General features: G+C 40.4%; 1 protein-coding gene across 1 annotated transcript in view; it reads right to left on the minus strand.

The window, feature by feature from the left end:
- The window catches only part of edn3b (endothelin 3b), a 35,817-nt gene extending 14,978 nt beyond the window's left edge, over positions 1–20,839 (minus strand). Inside the window, exons 1-2 of the mRNA XM_057830737.1 lie at positions 20,458–20,839; positions 20,167–20,383 (exon numbers count right to left, since the gene is read on the minus strand). Of these exons, the coding sequence (XP_057686720.1) occupies positions 20,167–20,383; positions 20,458–20,494 (254 nt within the window). The 5' untranslated portion in view covers positions 20,495–20,839. The remainder of the gene's footprint in view (positions 1–20,166; positions 20,384–20,457) is intronic.
- Between the last annotated feature and the right edge of the window lie 298 nt (positions 20,840–21,137).

Consider the following 21,137-nt stretch of genomic DNA (forward strand, 5'->3'; position numbering starts at 1 on the left):
GTGCCAAGTAATTCTCTGCTTTAAGTAGAAGTCATATTATGCAGGCAGGTATTTTTGATGATTGCAGAATTACTGTCTTTTTCCGGGCTATTTATTTAAGTCACGTAGGGACCTTGTGGTTTCGTGGTGAAGTGTAGGAAGAGTGAGTATGCATTATTTGTGTGACTCAATGGGTACAATTAGAAAATTTTGCCTTGTTGGCCCTGCACACTGTATTGTACGTGCAAGCTAGCTGGGATTGTTATACTTACAGTACAATTAATTGTGCAAGTCCACAGTGTGAGTCACTGTACAATGTTAAATAATGTGGGAAAGAAGGCCAAAACCAGAACACCTTAAAGCTTTAATGAAGCAAATGGCATGCACATATTGATACACTGATGCAGTTAGGATCAACATTTTACCTTGTAATATGAAAAAAGCCCACCAAATAAAGATACTGTATGCCCGATTTCTAAACAGTCATAATGTAAAATTACAGGAAAATCAAATGTTATATGAGTGCAATAATGCACAGGAACTGCCTCGTAGTTCTAATGGTTTTGATTTAAATTTCCGGAAGCTACGGTTAGCCCCACATTCCAAAAACATGCAAAAGTCGATTCACAAATCTAAATAAATGCAAACCAAAGAAGCATTCCAAAAACATTGAGACACTACACAAATTGTGAATAGAATTAAATGCAATGAAGTATATATATATATATAATTTTTTTTTTTTTTTTTAAATAAGTGGTTTTTAAGCACTTAAGATAAGTTTTAAACATGTCACTGCCCCACCAAATTATTTTTAAAGAAGAATAAAGTAGTAGGAAAATACTTGGCTTTATTAACCCTTTAACTTCAAATGTGTCGGATGCAACATGTTTACGCATATCATCTTTGAAGCCTCGTAACGCTGTAATTACGTCATCTTCCCGGCACAAAAATTCATCGCGCAACATCGCGGGGCGCGGCCTATTTGGTCAAACTGGCGACATCACGTGACGCCTAACAGGTGTCACAAGGCCGCTTTTCGCCTTGTGTATGGCAACCCATCGTGTGACGAGAAAAAAATGTGAATGCAGCATAACATCTTGCCTAAAAGTACTGTGGTGCCACTTATTCCTTTTTGAGGGTCACAGGGACAGCAGCACATTGTTGGCAGATGAGCTGTTTTTATACTCAGTCATGTTGCCAATGCACCTAATTAATGGTAATCGGTCTTACAGCTGTTCATTATATCTGCAATCAACTTCTCCAACCTCTTATTGCTTCCTTTCCCAACTTTTTAAAGATTTGTTGTCAGCATGAAAGGAAAATCACATATTTCCCTTTAATATGATTAATTTTGTTAAAGTAAACTTTTGATCTGTCATCTGTGATTGCCTTACTAACCATAGCCACCACTAGCACAATGCACCAGTGAAGAGCAATGCAACAGGATTAGATTTTTTTGGTCTGTCGAAGGTGCATCATAGGCTGATGTTTACATTAGGCTTTTGGCACAATATGGAAACAGTGCACTACCAAAAAGAACTGCATATGTAAAGTAGCCACACCAGCGTGAGACATGCAGAAGACGCACGACTTCCAACAACATCTACCACTGACGAGAAGACTGAGTAAGCCCATCAAATGACACTGGTGGACCTGCACATTACCATTGATGAGTTAACAGGAGTTGGACCACAACATTATTAAATTACTTGATTCTGCCAAAGAAAAAAAGCATAATTTGCATAATTTAAAAAAAAAAATGCTACTTATATTTAATAAGGCTTCAAAATGGGGGGGGGGGGGGGGGGGGGCTATGCCATCAGGTCTCAGATGCTGTAAGCACTTCTACTGACTGCTCAAACCATTCCCTGTTCAACTGCCATATGCCTACTTGTTACCCTAGCTTGTTTCAAATGGATGATACTTAGTTTAGATGTTTCTCATGTCTACAGAACTCAACTACCAAGCCAGTGAGGCTGAAGAAAGGACCTCTGGGCCGCCAGGACCCTGCGGTGCTTGTCACGCAGTGCATTATTACACAGACACCATAAAAGAAAAAAAAAACATATGAGCCCGATGGAGTATGTATTTTGGTGGCAGAGGTAATTTTTCCACTACTGCTCTGAGAAGTCATACTAGAAATTCTGCGGACCCTTTCAAAACTTAAGGTGACCACAATGCATCCAATGTCTGCCGCTGCTCCACGAGACACCGCTGCCTGCCAGCCATGCTTCATCGTTGCTAGTGGCAGGCCGTTTGGCCAACCTAGACAAAGCCCAAATAATATGAACCACATAGACATCCGAGAGATGATGTACTTATAGTACTGTAGATATCGGAGGGTTGCAATTTGGCGGCACAGCTTGATGGGGAAGTAATTTAAGAAGCTGCACTTGTGCCAGGTGGGCTGACAGCGGGCCGAGTTCGTATATAGTGGTAGTAGCGGGCCAGAAAGCAAGGACGGCACCCCACCCCTTTTTTAGGCATGCCCCACAAATCCTGGTAGCTCTGACAAAGAAAAAATGTTTTTTTTTTTGCCATAACATTCAGTACTCAGCCTGTGCATGTTCTCAGCAAATATGTTAAAAAGTATTTCATGTATTTAGAAAGAAATCATTCAAAAATAGGTATGTCCACAATCCGATCATGTGATCGAAAATTGGAATGATTGGGCCCTTTTTCAGAGGATCGCAATCGAAAAATCGTGAAAAGGATTGGATTATGGTATTGCCAAAAGAAACAAAAATATATGTGTTTTATAGTCTACAGTAAGTACTTTAAAATGTTTGGAACCTTTGTTAAAATTAAAAAAATAAAATAAACTATCGGCAGATTCTCAAAATCAGAATCGGACTCAGAATTGAGTCCAAAAATATGCGAATGGGACATCCAATTTAACCTGGAGCATACTCCTTTTTTTCATTGTTTCAATCCAGTACTGTGAGAAGCATTTGGCTTCCTCAGGCAGCGGTCATGCTTTCTAGTCTACCAGGAGCCAGGAAATATGTATTACCCCCGCCAAGTGTGAGGGCGAGACATATTGTTTTCACCACTGTTAGATATTTGCAGTCTCACACGGACAAAAACAACACTCCCATGAAAGTTCAGGACGTCTGGCCCATGAGCAAAGCCTATTGAATATTTTGATTAAAATTGGATGGAAGAATTTGTTTCCTCTCATTTAAATTTGTCAGATGGTGGGACTGTACCATTCAGCATCTTTAACTGTTTTTGCTACTAATTGTTCATGTTTTTATGCAGATCACTTTCTTTCCACCACATGAGAGGACTCCACTGAGGGTTCTCCTTAGGTAATCTTGTACAAAGCCAATTCCAGTGAATTTGGGACATTTTATTAAACATTGCATACAAAAATAGAAAAAAAAATATATTAAAAAAAAATATATATATATATATATATATATATATATATATATATATATATATATATATATATATATATATATATACATATCAAAATAGAATACAAGGATTTGCAAATCATGTTTTTAAACACAAAACATTTCACTGAAGCAACAAAGCATTCTGTATCTTAGAAACACAAGTACAAAAGGTGTTCATTCACTTTTCCTTTTTTTTTTTTTTTTTTAAATTTGCCAATCAATATGCGAATCTTCCTGTCATCCACAAAGGTTTGTTGAATCAAGGTTCCTGGAGTTTTTTGAATAATGAAGACGTTACAACTTTAATCCAACAGGTTTCTTCAGTTCAAGTATTTTAAGGTGTGAATTCACTCAATTACCATTATTTCCCGAATATAACGCGCACTTTTTTCCCTAAAATCAACTTGTAAAATCATGGTGTGCATTGTAAACGGGTACATGGATGGAGACAGAAATATATATATATATTTTTTATACATATATACCGTAATTTCCGGACCATTGAGCGCCCCGGATTACAAGCCTCACCCAGTACATTTTTAAAGGAAAAAGCATTTTGTACATACATAAGCCTCTCCTGCCTATAAGCCGCGTGTGCCCACATATTAAACTGAAATATTTATAAAGAAATACACAGTTTTATGAACACTGCAGTAATCAAACTACTGCCAAAAGAAGGGAAAGACCTAACCCAACCAGCAAACTATAGACCAATATCCATAATGAATACAGATATTAAAATTATTGCAAAGGCTTTAGCTACTAGATTAGAACAAACTCTTCCCACTATAATTCATAAAGACCAGACCGGCTTTATTAAAGGACGTAACTCTACAAACAATATAAGACGCTTGTTAAATCTTATTAATATTGCACAGAATTATAAACAGAAAGCAATTATCCTCTCTTTGGACGCAGAAAAAGCATTTGACAAAGTCAACTGGATTTTTCTCTTCAAAGTTTTGGAAAAATTTGGCTTCGGTGAGCCATTTATCCGCTGGATAAAAATATTCTACAACGCCCCAAAAGCCACTGTAAACACAAACGGGGTCATTTCACAAAGTTTCTGTCTTCAAAGGGGAACTCGACAAGGCTGTCCACTCTCACCCCTATTATTCGCTCTATTTATTGAACCATTAGCAATTGCAATAAGACAAAACGCTAATATCAAAGGGATTTGCTCGCGCACATCAGAACACAAAATTAACTTATACGCAGACGATATACTATTATATCTAGAAAAACCAGAATCCTCCCTACATGAGACTTTTGAACTAATAAAGACATTTTCACAAATATCAGATTATGCTATAAATTGGTCGAAATCAATTATAATGCCCTTATCAACAAACTCATGGAATCCTGCAAATCAAAATCACAATATTCCAATAGGGAATATAAAGTATCTTGGAATCAACATTTCACCAAAACTTACAGAATTAACTAAACTAAACCATACACCTCTCTTAGCAAAAATATGTGAAGATTTGACACACTGGAATAATCTACCCATCTCACTTTTGGGCCGGATAGCAACAGTCAAAATGAAAGTATTACCACAAATAAACTATTTGTTCTCAATGATCCCCTTTAAACCCACTCAAAAATTGTTTCAAGACCTAGACTCAGCCGTCACAAAATTCTACTTTAAAAACAAGAAAAACAGAATTAGCCTTGCCAAATTGCAAAGAAATAAACCAGAGGGGGGTCTAGAGGCCCCTAATTTCCAACACTATTATATAGCAAATCAAATACAATATCTTATTAGGTGGTTATATCTTAACACTGAACAACAGTCATGGCTAGAATTAGAGCAAACAGACTGCAACCAAATACAATTGGCAAACCTCCCCTTTATTAGCTCTAGTATTAAGCACCATAGCTGCTTCAAAAACCCAATGATAGCATGTACCTTGAAAGCCTGGTGGAGAGGTATGGAAATTACGCAATCACAACAAGCCCCGTGTAAATTCTCACCAATCTGGCACAACCCAGACTTTGGAGTTAATAAAATTCCTATTTATTTCAGCGCATGGGATGATACGGGAATAAACCAGTTACAGCATTTGTTTAAAGATAATACATTCATGTCATATGAAAAAATAATGCAAGATTTCCAGATCAAAGGGGTCAATTTCCTGCAATACAATAAAATCAGGGCAGCCATCAGAAGCAAATTTCCATCACTAACGGGTACGTTAGACCCACCACCTTTCGTAAATAAAATAATAAATATACATCCTCAACAAAAAAAAATACTTTCAAAAGTATATAAAGCCCTCTTATGTAACAACTCTACTTGCCTACCAATCGAAAAATGGAATAACGAACTTTCGGTAACATTAGATAATAACTATTGGTCCAACATCTGTAAAAATACATTTATAATGACAAAGAATAAGAACCTTCAGCTTATACAGTTCAAAATACTGCACAGATGGCATATTACTCAATCTAAAATGCACAAAATGGGGTTCTCCCAATCCGATAAATGTACAAACTGCAACGAAGATACTTCAGATACATACTTTCATGCTCTTTGGCAATGTAAACCAATACAAGATTTCTGGGCACAGGTAACGAAGAAACTCTCTTTCCTATTGAACTGCAGGATTCCATTGTCTCCAACTCTTTGTCTGCTTGGCGATCTGAATACAGTGAATATCTCTATCCATCAAACCCGTCCACTACTAGCAAGTCTAACGATAGCCAAAAAAACAATATTGTTGAATTGGAAAAACAAACAAAACATTAGCATTAACCAATGGCTAAATCTAATCATTGAATATATAACATTAGAGAAAATATCTGCCAAACAGACAAATAAAATGGACAAATACGAACAACAGTGGGAAACGGTCGCAAGAATGATGAACATAGAATAAGGATTCTCTCTCACCTGCGAAGGAATGCCACAAAAATAATGAAAATGTACACATAAATTGATGTATGCGGGGTGTCCAGGGAAGTTGTATGCATCCTTCTGCAGCTGGAAACAGGACATGTTTAAATCCAAACTGTTTTGTACACTCCCAACAGCATGTAATAAATACACTTTCTTCCTTCACAGTTTAGTCGGTCAATGGGCTTATTTTACAAGGATACTCATAGACAATTTGGTTTCCAGCTGCTGGGGAACATATGCAACTTTTTTTTGGAACACCCTATATATTATCAGACTTGGAACAATTAAGGAACTATGCGTAAATAATACACTTCACCGGTCCTTGGCATACATATAATGGTGTTTGATAAACCTCTTCTTCTGTCAGCTTTACAGGTGGAGTTTGTTGGCGTCTGCCCTGGGCCGTCCCGTCGCCGGTCTTGGCCCCCGGGATTTTCGGCCGGGGCTTGTCTGGTTGCGTCTGGCTGTGCGGGGGTCCCGTCGGGCGCGCGCTGGTGTCGTGGGCGGGTGGGGGGGCCGCGCGGGTGCATGCGGCAGCCATGGTTCCCTCCCAGGTCCGCCCGGCCGGAGCCGCGTCTCCCTGTACCGGGTGCCGGGGAGGTGCCCTCTGGTGTCATGCCGCGCGCCCCTCCTGGCCCGGGGGTGGGTTGTGGGGGGCGCGCTTCCGGCCCTGTCCGCCTCCCTGGGCCGCGGCGGCCGCTGCTGCCCCCCGGCCGGCGGGGTCGTTGGCGGGGCCTCTTGGGGCCCGCGGGGCCTTGGGTGAGGCTTGCTGTCCCTTGCCGGTGGGGTGGACGTCCCCTGGTCGCCGGCGCTTGGTGTGGCGCCTGCTCGGAGTGCGGGGTGGGTGCTCGGTGGGTGGGTGGGGGGGGAGCGGTCGCGGAGGCGCCGTGGGTGGTCTGGGGCGGAGATTGATCGGGGCCCTGACGCCTCTTCTGCCCTGCGGCCGGTGGTTCTGGTGGACGGGGCCACGCCCGCGGGAGCCTGCCTCTTAACTCACGCACTTCTCACTTCGGCACTGTAAATATTTTTCACCTTGGCACTCACATGCTCATACATTTCTCCGGGGAGAGTTGGGACGGGGCTTTACAGTCCCGGCCCGGCTCCCCCCTGTTTTTAATGCACCACACACCAAGGTTGTGGGATGGTTGGGACCTGTTGGGGGTGGGGGCACCTCACAGCTGCCTCCTCACCACAGGCCCCGCCATCTCTGCACCTTTTTTAAATGCACCACACATCATACTCCACAGGAGGGCTCTTGCAAAGGGCGGTGGGACGGGCGGCTGGGCAGAAGCTCCATGCTGCGGTCCCACTGCCCCAAGCCAAGCTCTCCTATTTTAATGCATACATTGCACTACCCTCCCCTCACACCCCCATCACGGTGCTGGGTGATGGCTGCCAGTCGGGAACCTGGCAGCCACAGTAATAGGGTGGTAGGTGGGTCCCACACTTTTTTATATGGCGTGGCTCCTGGGGTGTGGCCTCCCCTCTGCCTCGGCTGCCGGCCGCGGGAGTAGGTTGGGGGGTCGGGTCTCCGATCTTGCATCGCCCTGTGGCAGTTCCTGGGCGTTCTCCTGCCTCCGCCTTCCCCTCTCTTCTCTGGCTGGGCATCCGCCCTGCGCTCCGTCGCGGGTCGCTGACTGGGCGCCGGTGTATCAGCGGGGTGTTGCCTGCACCGGCGGGGGACCCTGCCTTGCCTGGGGCTTGGTGGGCCGCTGGGGGTCCCGTGGCGTGCCGTGCCGGTTGGGGGGCTGTGGCTCGTGGCCCGGGTGGGCGGGCGGGGGTGGGTGTAGGCGTGGGGTTGGTGATGCGTCCCCTCCTGCCATCCCTGAAGGCCGGTTGATGGGTGCGCGGGTGGCCCGGGGGACCACCCTGGGTCCCGGGGGGGGGACGATGGCTCCTTTGCTGGGCTGCGGGAGGAGGGATGGGCTGCGCATGGCCCCCCGCCCCCGCGCCCGCCCTCCCTCCCTCCCCGGGCTGGCTGGGTGGGGGCTGTGGCCCTGGGTTGGCGCCCGCGCGGCTTCTCCGCCCGTCTGCGTGGCTGTCGCGCGCCCGGTGGGGCCTGCGTGCTGCTGGATGTGGTAGGGCATTCTCGGGTCGGGGGTCCCGGTGCCGGGATTGGCGATGCGGCGGCGTAGGGTTGGTCGCCAACGGGCTTACTCATAAGAGATTCACACGATTACTGGGTTCTAGATCACAGAACTGATTTGTGTACACTCTACCCCTTTCAATCACTTAGCTTATAGGCTTATAGACACCCCCACCCCCATTCTCCTCTTTCACTGGCCAATAGGCCCCCACATGGTGTAAACCGGAAATACATCTCGCTGACGATAGCACCAGCATATTAGTAACTAGTTTAGATGTTCAATGTATTTCTAGTTGTTGTTTGTGTATGTGTTTCTTTTCCTTCTTCTCTTGTATTTCTTTTCTTCTGTCCCCCCATAATCCCTTCCTGTTCGCTGCTTTGTCATAATAAAAAGGTATTTTGAATGATCACAATGGGAGTATGTCAGACTCTCAATGTGAAACATTAAAACTGTTCAGAATCTGGGCACTTAGACTTCCATTCTCTGTGTCAAACAGCTGAACAGGACAGGTTTTAAAAAAAAAAAAAAAAAAAAAAAAAAAAAAAAAAAAAAAAAAAAAAAGAAATACACAGTTTTCCAAGTTTAAATACCATATTTTAACGAATCGGGTTATGATACAGCGCATGACTTACAGGTAAGGGAGGTGCGGAAGGGCAAGAGACGTGCTGTCGTTGTTGTTGCGGGTTTGTCTGTGTGTGTGCGTCGGCTGCTAGAGGCAGCAGTCGTGTGTTGTTCGACGAGTTTCCAAAATAAAGAATTGCAACCTAACTTAATGGGTTACTATTTGTCATCGTTACAATACCTTAACTTTTCTTTCCAAACAGCGCCAGCAACACGGCACTTAGCTGACTCCTCAAGCTCACTCCTTAGCGTGTCGTCCTCTTCACGCAGCAGACCGGCTTTTCGAAACCCGTTGGTGATGGTGGATTTTTTTTCACGCTGCTCCATGCTGTCAGACTTTTGCAAAAGTTGCTCTTCGCATACGACCACTTTTGTAAACAATCTGACGCCGCTGGCCATCCAAGCCTTCAATTCAACTCGGCACGTCATATCCATTTCTTCTAGCATGATGCGGGTATGCTAATTCTTGCCTGGCACGGCCAGACTGTTCTCCGTGTGTTTTTCAAACACTGAGAGAATAGTCTGAGACCCAGCCCATTAACGCCCTCTCGAACAAGTACAAAATCAATCGATAAATCAGATTCGTTTATTTGCGTGACGTGCGCTTAACGAGCGGTGTCACTCTTCCGCGTCGGAAGTCGTCTCCACAACACAGATGGTGAACAGGAGAGCCGAAAATATGTTCCAATCCACGGTAAAATCAGTTTTAAATTACCAAAAACACATCGACACAAGTCAGTGACAACAGTCTGTCTCACGCTAGCCATGTTGAATAAACTCCGCTCTCCTCGTATGTTTACTTCCGCATGCAAGTACCTCGTCCCGCCCGTCACTGATTGGTCCACTCCGCTGTCTGTTTGCTGTGGCTTGCTCCGCCCTGAAAATTTTATCCGCTTAATGGTGGCCAGACTCAATAGCTGGAACAGCGGTGAGTCTGGAGTACCAGGCTATGCTAATTCTATTAATGCACAAAGATGAGGGTGTGCTACTTTTATTCGTGCACAAAGCACAAAGTTAAAATACGGGTAAAAGTGCCAACTAGCGTCTTCCTCGACACACATATTCCACGTGTCTTATGCTTGCATTTTATGCTCGAGCGCTCCTGGCGGTCATTAGAAAAATTGATAAATTGGCCGCATCATTGCATACGCCGCAGGATTCAAAATGAGAGAAAAAAGTAGCGGCTTGTAATCCGGAATTTACGGTATATATATATATATATATATATATATATATATATATATATATATATATATATATATATATATATATATATATATATATATATATATATATATATATACACATATATAAACTGATTTTTTTTTTTATTGACACGGCCACGTTGTGTTGAAGAAACGTTTGCGGCGACCCGTTGCCGACCTTTACGGTACGTGACGCCACCATTTTGTTTCGGTAGTACTTCACTCTAATCGGCCGAATGATTTCGTCTGTGTTAAATTCTGCTTTTTTCACTCTTCATAAGGCACAGAATTTAGTTTCTTGAACTCATTTGAGTTAACGTTTATTGCAGCTCCGCAACTCGGACCATGACAAACGTAAGCACACAGACTTCCTGTGTCCGTCAACTATATCTGTCCTTCTGGAAACTCAAACCCAAATAACAATAGTTCCTATTGGTACTGTCGTGTTGACAGCGATGAGCTCTCACGGATTTCCAACTTAAGTTCTCACTTTCATTTTACCGTATCAATCCATGCAAGAAACATTTATTCATCATGATGAAAGTTATACAGCAGCTTTTAAAAGAAAACTCACATCTGTTTTTTTTCTCCCAGATTCTGGTAAGTTGGAGAAGTTGTCAAATCATATTATTACTGTAAATATTGTCAGTTTATGGTAATGTTTTGAAGTACCAATGTGCTATGCTTGTGCTGTGTTTCACCAGTCAGTAAAATGGCATTTCTGTATCTGTACACGAGCTCTGTTTTCTTGTATTCTTCTATTTATTGGTGCTAAAATTAGGTTGCGCGTTATAAACGGGTACAATAATTTTCCCTAGATTTTACAGGTAAATTTGGGGTGCACATTATACACGGGTGCGCCTTATATTCGGGAAATTACGGTATGCCTCAGTGGATGTTCACCCAAGGTGTGTTGGGTCAGTTAACAACAGGCTGTTTTTTTCCATTGCTTGCTGTGGCTAGTAGAAAAAGCAGCCAACATAAGCTACTTTTCTATTACTGTTGTCACAATATTAAATTTAATACTGGAAATAAATACTCGATACTGGATAAATTTTTCGTTACTACATTAACACATTTTAAAAACTCAACTACATGTTTTTTTCTTTTAACTAAGAAAGAACATAAATATATTTCTTCCATTACTTTCAAGAGTAGTGCTAAATCAAATAATCCCCGTGACAACAATATTTTGCTTATTTGTGGTACTGCAAAAGAACAAAAATGAATCAAACAAATGTCACCATTCAAAACATATTTATAAGAGTGCAACACACTGGATTTTTTTTATTCTATTTTATTTTTAGCTGGATTAAGAAATAAATAAACAGAATTACCACAAGTTCCTTTTTTGTCTGTGTATAAATCACATGACAGTAAACTAGCGCTAAAGGTGATATAGACTAATCTGAGCAAAACAACCGGAAATATTCCGTCCACCATTGCTGGGATGTGGTGCCCGCATTTCATGTTACTATTTACATTATCTGATGTTGGGTTGCTATAGGTGTGCAAACACCCCAGTTATGGCGCCCAACTACTAGAGGGCGACGTCCACAAATATCTACTCGGATTAGTCAATAACATCAGCCTATGTGTGTGGTCTTTGGATATATACTGCTGGCCAAAAGTATTGGCACCCCTGCAATTCTGTCAGATAATGCTCAATTTCTCCCAGAAAATGATTTCAATTACAAATGCTTTGGTATTAATATCTTCATTTAGTTTGCTTGCAATGAAAAAAAACACAAAAGAGAATGGGAAAAGAATTAAATTATCATTTTACACAAAACTCCGAAACTGGGCCGGACAAAAGTATTGGCACCCTTTGAAAAATCATGTGACACTTCTCTAATTTGTGTAATTAACAACACCTGTTACTTACCTGTGGCACATAACAGGTGGTGGCAATAACTAAATCACACTTGCAGCCAATTAAAATGGATTAAAGGTGACTCAACCTATGTCCTGTGTCCTTGTGTGTACCACATTGAGCATGGAGAAAATAAAGAAGACCAAAGAACTGTCTGAGGACTTGAGAAGCAAAATTGTGAGGAAGCATGGGAAATCTCAAGGCTACAAGTCCATCTCCAAAGACCTGAATGTTGCTGTGTCTACCGTGCTCCCTACATGTGGACGGAAAAGAAAAATTGACGAGAGATTTCAACAAAAGATTGTGCGGTTGGTGATTAAAGAACCTCAACTAACATCCAAACAAGTCCAAGCTCTCCTGAAGTCCGAGGGTAGAACAGTTTCAACCCGTGCTCTCCGTCCGTGTCTGAATGAAAAGGGACTCTATGGTAAGATACCCAGGAAGACCCCACTTTTGACGCAGAGACAGAAAAAGGCCAGGCTGGAGTTTGCCAAAATTTACCTGAGAAAGCCAAAAACGTTTTGGAAGAATGTTCTCTGGTCAGATGAGACAAAAGTAGAGCTTTTTGGAAAAAAGCATCAACATAGAGTTTACAGGGAAAAAACGAGGCCTTCAAAGAAAAGAAAACACGGTCCCCACAGTCAAACATGGCGGAGGTTCCCTGATATTTTGAGTTTGCTTTGCTGCCTCTGGCACTGGACTGCTTGACCGTGTGCATGGCATTATGAAGCCTGAAGACTACCAACCAATTTTGCAGCATAATGTAGGGCCCAGTGTGAGAAACCTGGGTATCCCTCAGCGGTCATGGATCTTCCAGCAGGACAATAACCCAAAACACACTTCAAAAAGCACTAGAAAATGGTTTTAGAGAAAGCACTGGAGACTTCTAAAGTGGCCAGCAATGAGTCCAGACCTGAATCCCATAGAACACCTGTAGAGAGATCTGAAAATGGCAGTTTGGAGAAGGCACCCTTCAAATCTCAGAGACCTGGAGCAGTTGGCCAAAGAAGAATGGTCTAAAATTCCAGCAGAGCATTGTAAGAAATTCACTGATGGATACCGGAAGCGGTTGTTCGCAGTTATTTCATCTAAGGTTGTGCTACCAAGTATTCGCCTGAGGGTGCCAATACTTGTGTCCGGCCCATTTTTGGAGTTTGGTGTAAAATGATTTTTTTTTTTTTTTTTCCTTATTCCCGTTTGTGTTTTTTCATTGCAAGCAAAATAATGAAGATATTCCTACCAAAGCATTTGGGTCATTGCAATCATTTTCTGGGAGAACTTGAGCATTATCTAACAGAATTGCAGGGGTGCCAATACTTTTGACCAGCAGTGTAGAGACAATCTCCATAGTGAGGAGAGGGGGAGGCACAGCGGTGACAGTAGGGCTGAGTATCGGTATTTTTGCAATCGAATATCGTATACATAAAATGAAGTGAGCATTCTGTAATGCTGTGGGATTTTGCGACACTCACAAGACTCGCACGACATCATCAATCAGCAACATCCAATCCCATTTTTTCTTTAACGATTCTATTTTTCATTTTCTGATACGAGAGTCCACTAACTATCCAAAAACCGTATTGGACAAAATTGATTAAAAAATATTGCTTGCTTTAAAAATACTGCAAGCAGGGATAAAGTGGTTAAAGAAAAGTAATTTTCAAGCAGAAAGAAGTGGAACTCAAGTCTGAGAGTTCCGCACTCAGAAAGGCACCGACCACTATCACAAAAGCATTAAAAGCCATCCAAAAGCAAGACAAAAATTTTATAAGGAACGATGTCGGACGTTCAAGCAAGGAGCATCAAGGATACACCTTTTTTTCCAGAATAGATGATGGCACACCGGACCAATCCAAAGTCCAAGTAAAAGACTTCATTCTCACACCTCTAAGAATTCCCAAAGAGATGGTGGCGTACATTGTTTAGGTGCAAAGCGTGCGGCAACTAGACTCCGCCCGATAAAAGCTAAACTTGAGCATTTCCAATAGAAAGTGCTTGTTAAATCAAGAGAACAAGAGCTGAAAGATACAAACTATGGAATGAATCACAAATTTCCTTATGAAATCAATGAGTAGCAAGTTCAGACAAGGGGGAAAACGTTTTTAGACGTTAATTTGTATTAAGCGCTCCCGCATGTTTACCAGCCTTGCACACTCAATGGCAATATTCTATCTCACTCTCTTCCTATCCCGTTCTTTTCCCCCTCCTCTCTCTTCATTGAAAAGGCTCTTTTCCCCCCACAACAGATCAGATCAGGATTATTTATTACAATAAGTGCAACAAAATTTCATTCCAGGTTCAGCCCGACCAAGAAAGTTACAACGTGACATAGTACATGGGGGACAAACAGGCCAAGCTGCCTGCCAGATTGCTATGGAGAGCGCTCTCGAAGTGTGAAATGGAACATTTTTGGCGGGGTGGAGGACTTACCTTTCATTCCCTTCAAAGGAAGAGGAATGATGGGCTGGAGGAAAAAAGCCACAACATTGAAAGCACATGTACACTAAAATGACATTAAGTAAAACACTGACAGAAGAAAAAAACCGAAAGAAATTGTTCTTTTGCACTGGTCTACAAGCAAAAAGCTTCCTGGATAAGAGCAGTTAAGACTTTACTAAATGTGGGTCTCTAAAAAAGAAAAATGATGTCAAAAGTATCAAATGGCTATAGTTTTTTAGATACAGTATCTGGCCGAAATGTTAAAATCCAAGCAATTTATGTGAAAATTAATTGCTATTTCAGGCTTTGACATAATTGAGTCCCAAGCCGATACCGAAAAAAAAAGTTGTTGTTTTTTAAACGGTCCCACCACGCCATCTTCATGATGTGATTTTTTAAAACAAGAATAACGAAGAAAAATGCTTCTTAATTAAATGCTTCATTGAGTGAGTCTACTCAAATCTGCTCACACTCAGTATCTTTTTTTTTGTGCTCACATTAGAAACTAGTTAATACTAACTGAATTAGAAGGGAATAATTCAAAACTAAATAAAACTAATCTATAAGGAATAATGCAAAAATATTATAACCTTAGTATAATATGCGGTGTCGCAAGACGTGACAGCAAAAGCTAAATGAAATAACTAACATTCGATGGTGTCATTGATGGCAACAGCAGACATTTTAGCAGATTAAAACAGAAGTATAAAATGCCCAATATTATCTAATTCAATTAGTAGAAAGTAGAGATGTCCCCAATTCGATCAGAAATGGGTCCAGATCAAATTATTTCTTAATTTTAAGGGCTACAAAGCAACAAAATATTCAAGATAGGCAAGGATTACAGAAACATGTTATTAGTTTGGTACCGGTTCTGAAGCAAACCAAATAAAAACAGTCTACTGTAAAATCCACTTCTCAAAGAAACAAAGTTGTATATGGGCCTTGTGGGAATAGTAAGGAATTATGTTAAAAATAAAACCTATTCATTTTTATGCCTTGGTCACTAAACCACTATTTAGTTTCACAAAGTGAATAACAGAGTGTCATAAACTGATCACCAAGACGTAAAAAAACTTTACGTGGCTTTACTTTGTAAGTTTTCCGATTGCGTTCGTGTTTTGTTTTTTGTTTCAGTTTTGTTGTTGTTGTTGTTGTTGTTGTCAAGCTGTTTTGAACAGCTTTGCCAAAATAGTGAAGAATCAAGAATTTTAGAAGAGTTTTGATGAATTAAGGTGTTTTAAGCTGTTGTGCGTTTTAGATTCTGTTGTTCTATTTTATTTTTTATATTTTACCTTGTTCCGAAACAATTTTATAGAGAAAATACTCATATTAACCCTTTTCTATTTCTGCACAAACTACAGTTTTTAAATCACTGTTTTGATGTTATCCATCAGGAGTGTCACTAGACCTAATACAATACTGGGGCACAGCGGGGCACTGGCGAGCAAGCAAATGTTTTTGTTTTAGCACTTATCTATCATAAAAAGTCAAAAATTGTGCTTTAAACTCTGTATATTTAAACCAAAATACCATATTGGCCCGAATATAAGTCGGCCCTGATTATAAGACGACCCCCTCCTTTCCAGACTCAAGTTTGAAAAAAGACTTTTTGAACACCAAATTGATTTTTATACAGAAAATAATTACAGTACATCTGAAACAAATGATTATAACAATATATTTAAGAGAAAAAGCATGTTATTTTGCCTTATTCAAATCTTAATATCTGAACATTTAAATATGTAAACTAAAGTGCAATCACATTCATAAATGAATGGCTTCTAGTTTTTGAAATGTAAACAAACCAATCTAATGTGATAAAACAACAAAATTGCAATAACTGCATTAACCCTCAAAGTGAAGTCTAACTGTAACTGTAGTCTTGAAACGAATCTGAATAAGGAAAAACATTGCAATAAAATAATGCAAACTGGTTAAACTTGAGAGTACCTGAGATCAGTCATGACAGAACATCGCTTCAATGATATCTGGCGCCATCTAGCATCGTGAATGGGTATAATGTCTAGACCGCGAATATAAGATGACCCCCACTTTTTAAGTGTTATTTCAATGTAAAAAACACCATCTTATATTCGGGCCAGTACGGTACATGCTTATGTGAAACATTTTTTTTTGTTTGTTTTTTCAGCCATCAGTATTCAAAATCAAAATTGGGGCGTTCTTTGTTGATAAGTAATTCACCTCTTGTCATCAACCTCCATCTCTCCTTCACCTCTTCCTGCACTCTGCTGCTCTACTATGTCTGGACACAAATAGGGATATATCACTGTAACTGTTATGCGATTAATGATTGTTTCTCAACTGGAAGGTTGTGACCTAATAGTGCTTAATGTTGCCCAAATGGGTTACTTAGCTTACCTCTCTCATTCTTCCATTCTGCGAGCAAATAACTTTCTAATATCCATTTGCAAGACCAATGCTGTTTGAGTCAAATAGAAATTTTAAAAAAATTAAAAAAACTGCATATCTTCTTACAGATTAAAGGGACTGCAGTAACAAATTAAGTGCTTGTAAAACAGCTGGAAATGATGATGAGCACATATACAAAATTGTTAAAGGTTATATCCCAAAAATAATGCATATTATGCAATTAATTCATACCAATTGATTCTATTTGTTTTGCTCGTATAAAAAAAAACAATGAATAGCATTAATATTGATACAGTTCAGGAATCACATATCATAGTAACACAATTTTAGACAAAGCTCTTGAGCGAGAGCATCTCACTCAATTCATATTTAATTGTCATTGTATTCATAGCCAGTTAGCTAAAAGACGGCAGCTAATCTGCTACTTTAATTTGGGACCAGAGTAGTTTATCGCAGTTAACTGCCTGATACGTAAAGAGTAACGTTGAACCATTTAAATTCACAATTAATGGGAATAGGCCACCAAACAAACATCAACACAGAGGTAAAAACGAACAACAAAGATGGGCAGTTTATCTGGCTCTAACCTGTAAAGCAGGTGGCAAGATGTCATTTGGACTGCAGCCTGTATGATTGGCACACGCAGTGTATTATTGATGCTGAATTCACATGTTGTTGGAGTAATCGAAAAAATGATTATAATTACATGGTGTCTATAAAGAGCGCCAAACAGCCACTCAACTTGAAATGTATTGTTGGAGCATTAAAATTGCCCACTCTTCTTTGTAACAATCATGTTTTTATCCCACATTAGAATGATTTTCCAACATGTCAGAAGTCACATCTCCCGACACTCTTGAACGTAGCATATGTCCCATAGGTGCTAAGCGGAAGTGTCAACTCATATGCCTATCACAGCCAAAGTTATGTGCATAAATTACCATGTTCATGAGCCATGTGGAGATAGTATTTATGGAGTGAATAGAGTAATATGACTATATATAAACTATAAACTACATACTGTAGATTTTGCTATGTAGACTTAAAACTCAAAAGTTTTATTTATTTTTTTAACCGGCAAAATTTACTCTTAGGCACTGTAGATCAATACTGGGGCACATGCCCCGGGGAAATATGTCTGGTGACGCCCATGTTACCCAGCAAGCCTCTGTGGTAAGTAATTATTACATTGTTGGACCTGAACATGTTCTTTAAATAATCTGGAAATGGAGATCATCCTGCTTATAGAAAATAGAAGCCACTAATAAAGTTTGGGGGGGTCGGACAAAGAAACTCAGACGAAGTTGAGTATTTGAAATAATTGCTGCTGTCTCTCATGTCAAACTATGACCTTTAGGTATTTGTGTTGGGCTTGCCATCACTTGAAAAATGACCTGTTGTCGGGCCTGAGGCATTGTGGCGGGGTTTACGAAATGGTTTGCCTTGCAGGCTTCACAGCTCTTTATGCACCATATAAAAGTGTGTATGAAGGTGTGTGTGTATGTGTGCAGCACACTATAAGTTCCTTTATGTTACAGTGCTGCATTCTTCTAAAACTCCTGAAATAATGCAGTCAAACACACAACACTTGGTGCAATAAAAGCTACTAAAGCAATCTTCTAACTTGCACAACAGCCTTTATCATTATTCCTTCAGTCATCATCCGTCAACCCTTACCCTCACACCTTATCCTCACAAGAGTCACAGTGGTGCTGCAGTCTATCCTGGCCTGCATGGGCAAGAGGCAGAGAACTTGGTTGCCAGCCAATCGCACAGTGTAGTACTACTTCAAGTTATATGTTTTACTGCTCTGTAACTTAAGAACTAAGAATTCCTGGAAATTACCTCAAACCTCACCTCAAAGATGTCACAATATGTGAAAAACACATAACTAACCATTCGCACAAAGTGTGCAAAGTTTCCAATAAATTTGTCTACTAATTAAAGAGAAAAGATTCCAGGTAACATGGCATAGTTTTCTGTACTCAAGATAAGAAGGACGGATATGGAGAAACAATGGTAAATGTTTCAATGCCTCTGTCATTGGGCGGCAACTGGTGCTTATTATACTGTAATTATGCAATGTTCTGCGGTTTATACTTGTTCCTGATAAGTAAAAATTGATTTTTTTTTTTTTTACCACGCACACACACACACCAAAAAAATAGACATAATATTAAAACCAAATGTAGCTTAAAATTGTCTTTAAGCCAAACAATATACCGTATTTTTCGGACTATAAGTTGCACCAGCCATAAAATGCCCAACAAAGAGGATAAAAAAAACAAATATAAGTCGCACCGGAGTATAAGTTGCATTTTTGGGAGAAATTTGCTTGATAAAAGTCAACACGTAGAACAGATATGTCATCTTGAAAGGCAATCTAAAATAAAAATACAATAGAGAACAACATGCTGAATAAGTGTACAGTATGATAATGTTACGTGATGCATGAACAACGAAATGAGAGCGTAGCCAGTATGTTAACATAACATACGATTATGAGTTATTCAGATAACTATAGTATAGCATAAAGTACATGCTAACAACTTTACCAAACCATCAGTGTCACTCCAAAACACCAAAATAACATGTGAAATGATATAACAATGTGTTAATAATTTCACACATAAGTCGCACCCCCAGCCAAACTATGAAAAAAACTTCGAATTACAGTCCGAAAAATACTCTAACAACAAGACAAAACTTGTGTTAAAACCTTTTCATTTTTATGCATATTGGTCATTACTATGTAAAGGGATATATGGTATTTTAGTTGTTAACCATGTAACTGTTCCATATCTTTGGATGTTTCAACACTGAATGTTGAATAAACATTTGTTCCATGCATTATTCTTGTCTTTATTTTTACACAAAAGGGGCTGATTATTTACAGTAATAGCACCAGCGTGTGGCTAAAAACTATATAAAGCTAGCAAGAAAAAAATATATATTAAGAAGATTTAACCTGGCTAATTTATCCCTTGTCAAAAAAAAAACAAAAAAAAAACTAGCGAGTCCCTTCTGGCCACATAAATACCAACATCCAATATGTCAGTACAATATAAGGCAATAACCAGTTTCAATAGGTCAATGCTGTTTTTTTCTTTTAACTACATACACCGAAACTGTTGTCAGTGATGTTGCCATGTTGCTATTTTAATTACTGTAAGTACATAGTTAGTACGCGTTGTTACGTGTGCACTGCATTTGAATTAGTGAGGGGGCACGTTGATATTTGTAACAAAACATATCTTACTCAGGAGTATTGATCCAGATGATGTCCAAATGGCAGTAATATATGCACTCTTTATCCTTGTAGGAATAGCAGGTGCAGCGCTTCGATCTGGACTTTGATTCCGTCGCGTCAGACTTCTTTAGAGACGCGACTCTGCCGGAGCTCAGCTCCATGCTGGGGCGCGACACACCTCCGGGACTGACCTCGGATAGGACCCATGCATCACACTTCAACACACCTTGCATTGCACAGGGAAACATATTATTAGGGGCAAAAGAGGCTTGCTGATGAAAGACGTTGTGAAACACGTACCTTGTAAGAAAATTAAAGCGAGGATTTTGTAAAGCATGATTCAAGTCTGCATGGGAAAAAGATGCCTTTTGTGTGTGTTAAATATCCCCAATTTGAAAGAGAGCCCGGTGGTGATGCGACGACGCGGTCATGATAATCCAACACGTGTACAAATCCACCGTCGCATGTCTTGGCAACAAGAATATCAAAAAGCAAAGAATAAATAAATTTTAAAAAAATACCCCTTGAAACAACAACAACAAAAGTCGTTTATTCCTCTGTTGCGGTCATATTGTTGCCTTCTTGTCAAAAATCCTGCACGCAAAACTTTGCTGACCTGACTTGTAGTAGTCCCAAAAACAACCGATGCTTACACCCCAAACCTGTCCTCTCCGTGCCTCGGTCTCGCATTATCTGAAGTAAAAAGCTGCGCTCATGGCTTGCCCGCCCCTTAAACTTCCAAATAAAGATCGATGGGCTTTGGATAGGCTGGGGTACAGCCCGGTGACACCTCCCACCTCCCCCTATAAAGTGCATGAAAGGAGTGCTTCATTTGATCTGCTGTTGACGCATGGCATAACATAGGAATGACGGTATGTTGCCTCAAGTTTAGGGTCGACCTATCTAACAAAACATAGCATAATACCTGTAATATCCTTTTATGGTGAGACTCAGTCCAGCTGTGTGATAAAGGTGTAGGT

Source organism: Corythoichthys intestinalis, chromosome 2 (genome assembly GCF_030265065.1).
Source record: "Corythoichthys intestinalis isolate RoL2023-P3 chromosome 2, ASM3026506v1, whole genome shotgun sequence".
NCBI classification, from domain to species: domain Eukaryota; kingdom Metazoa; phylum Chordata; class Actinopteri; order Syngnathiformes; family Syngnathidae; genus Corythoichthys; species Corythoichthys intestinalis.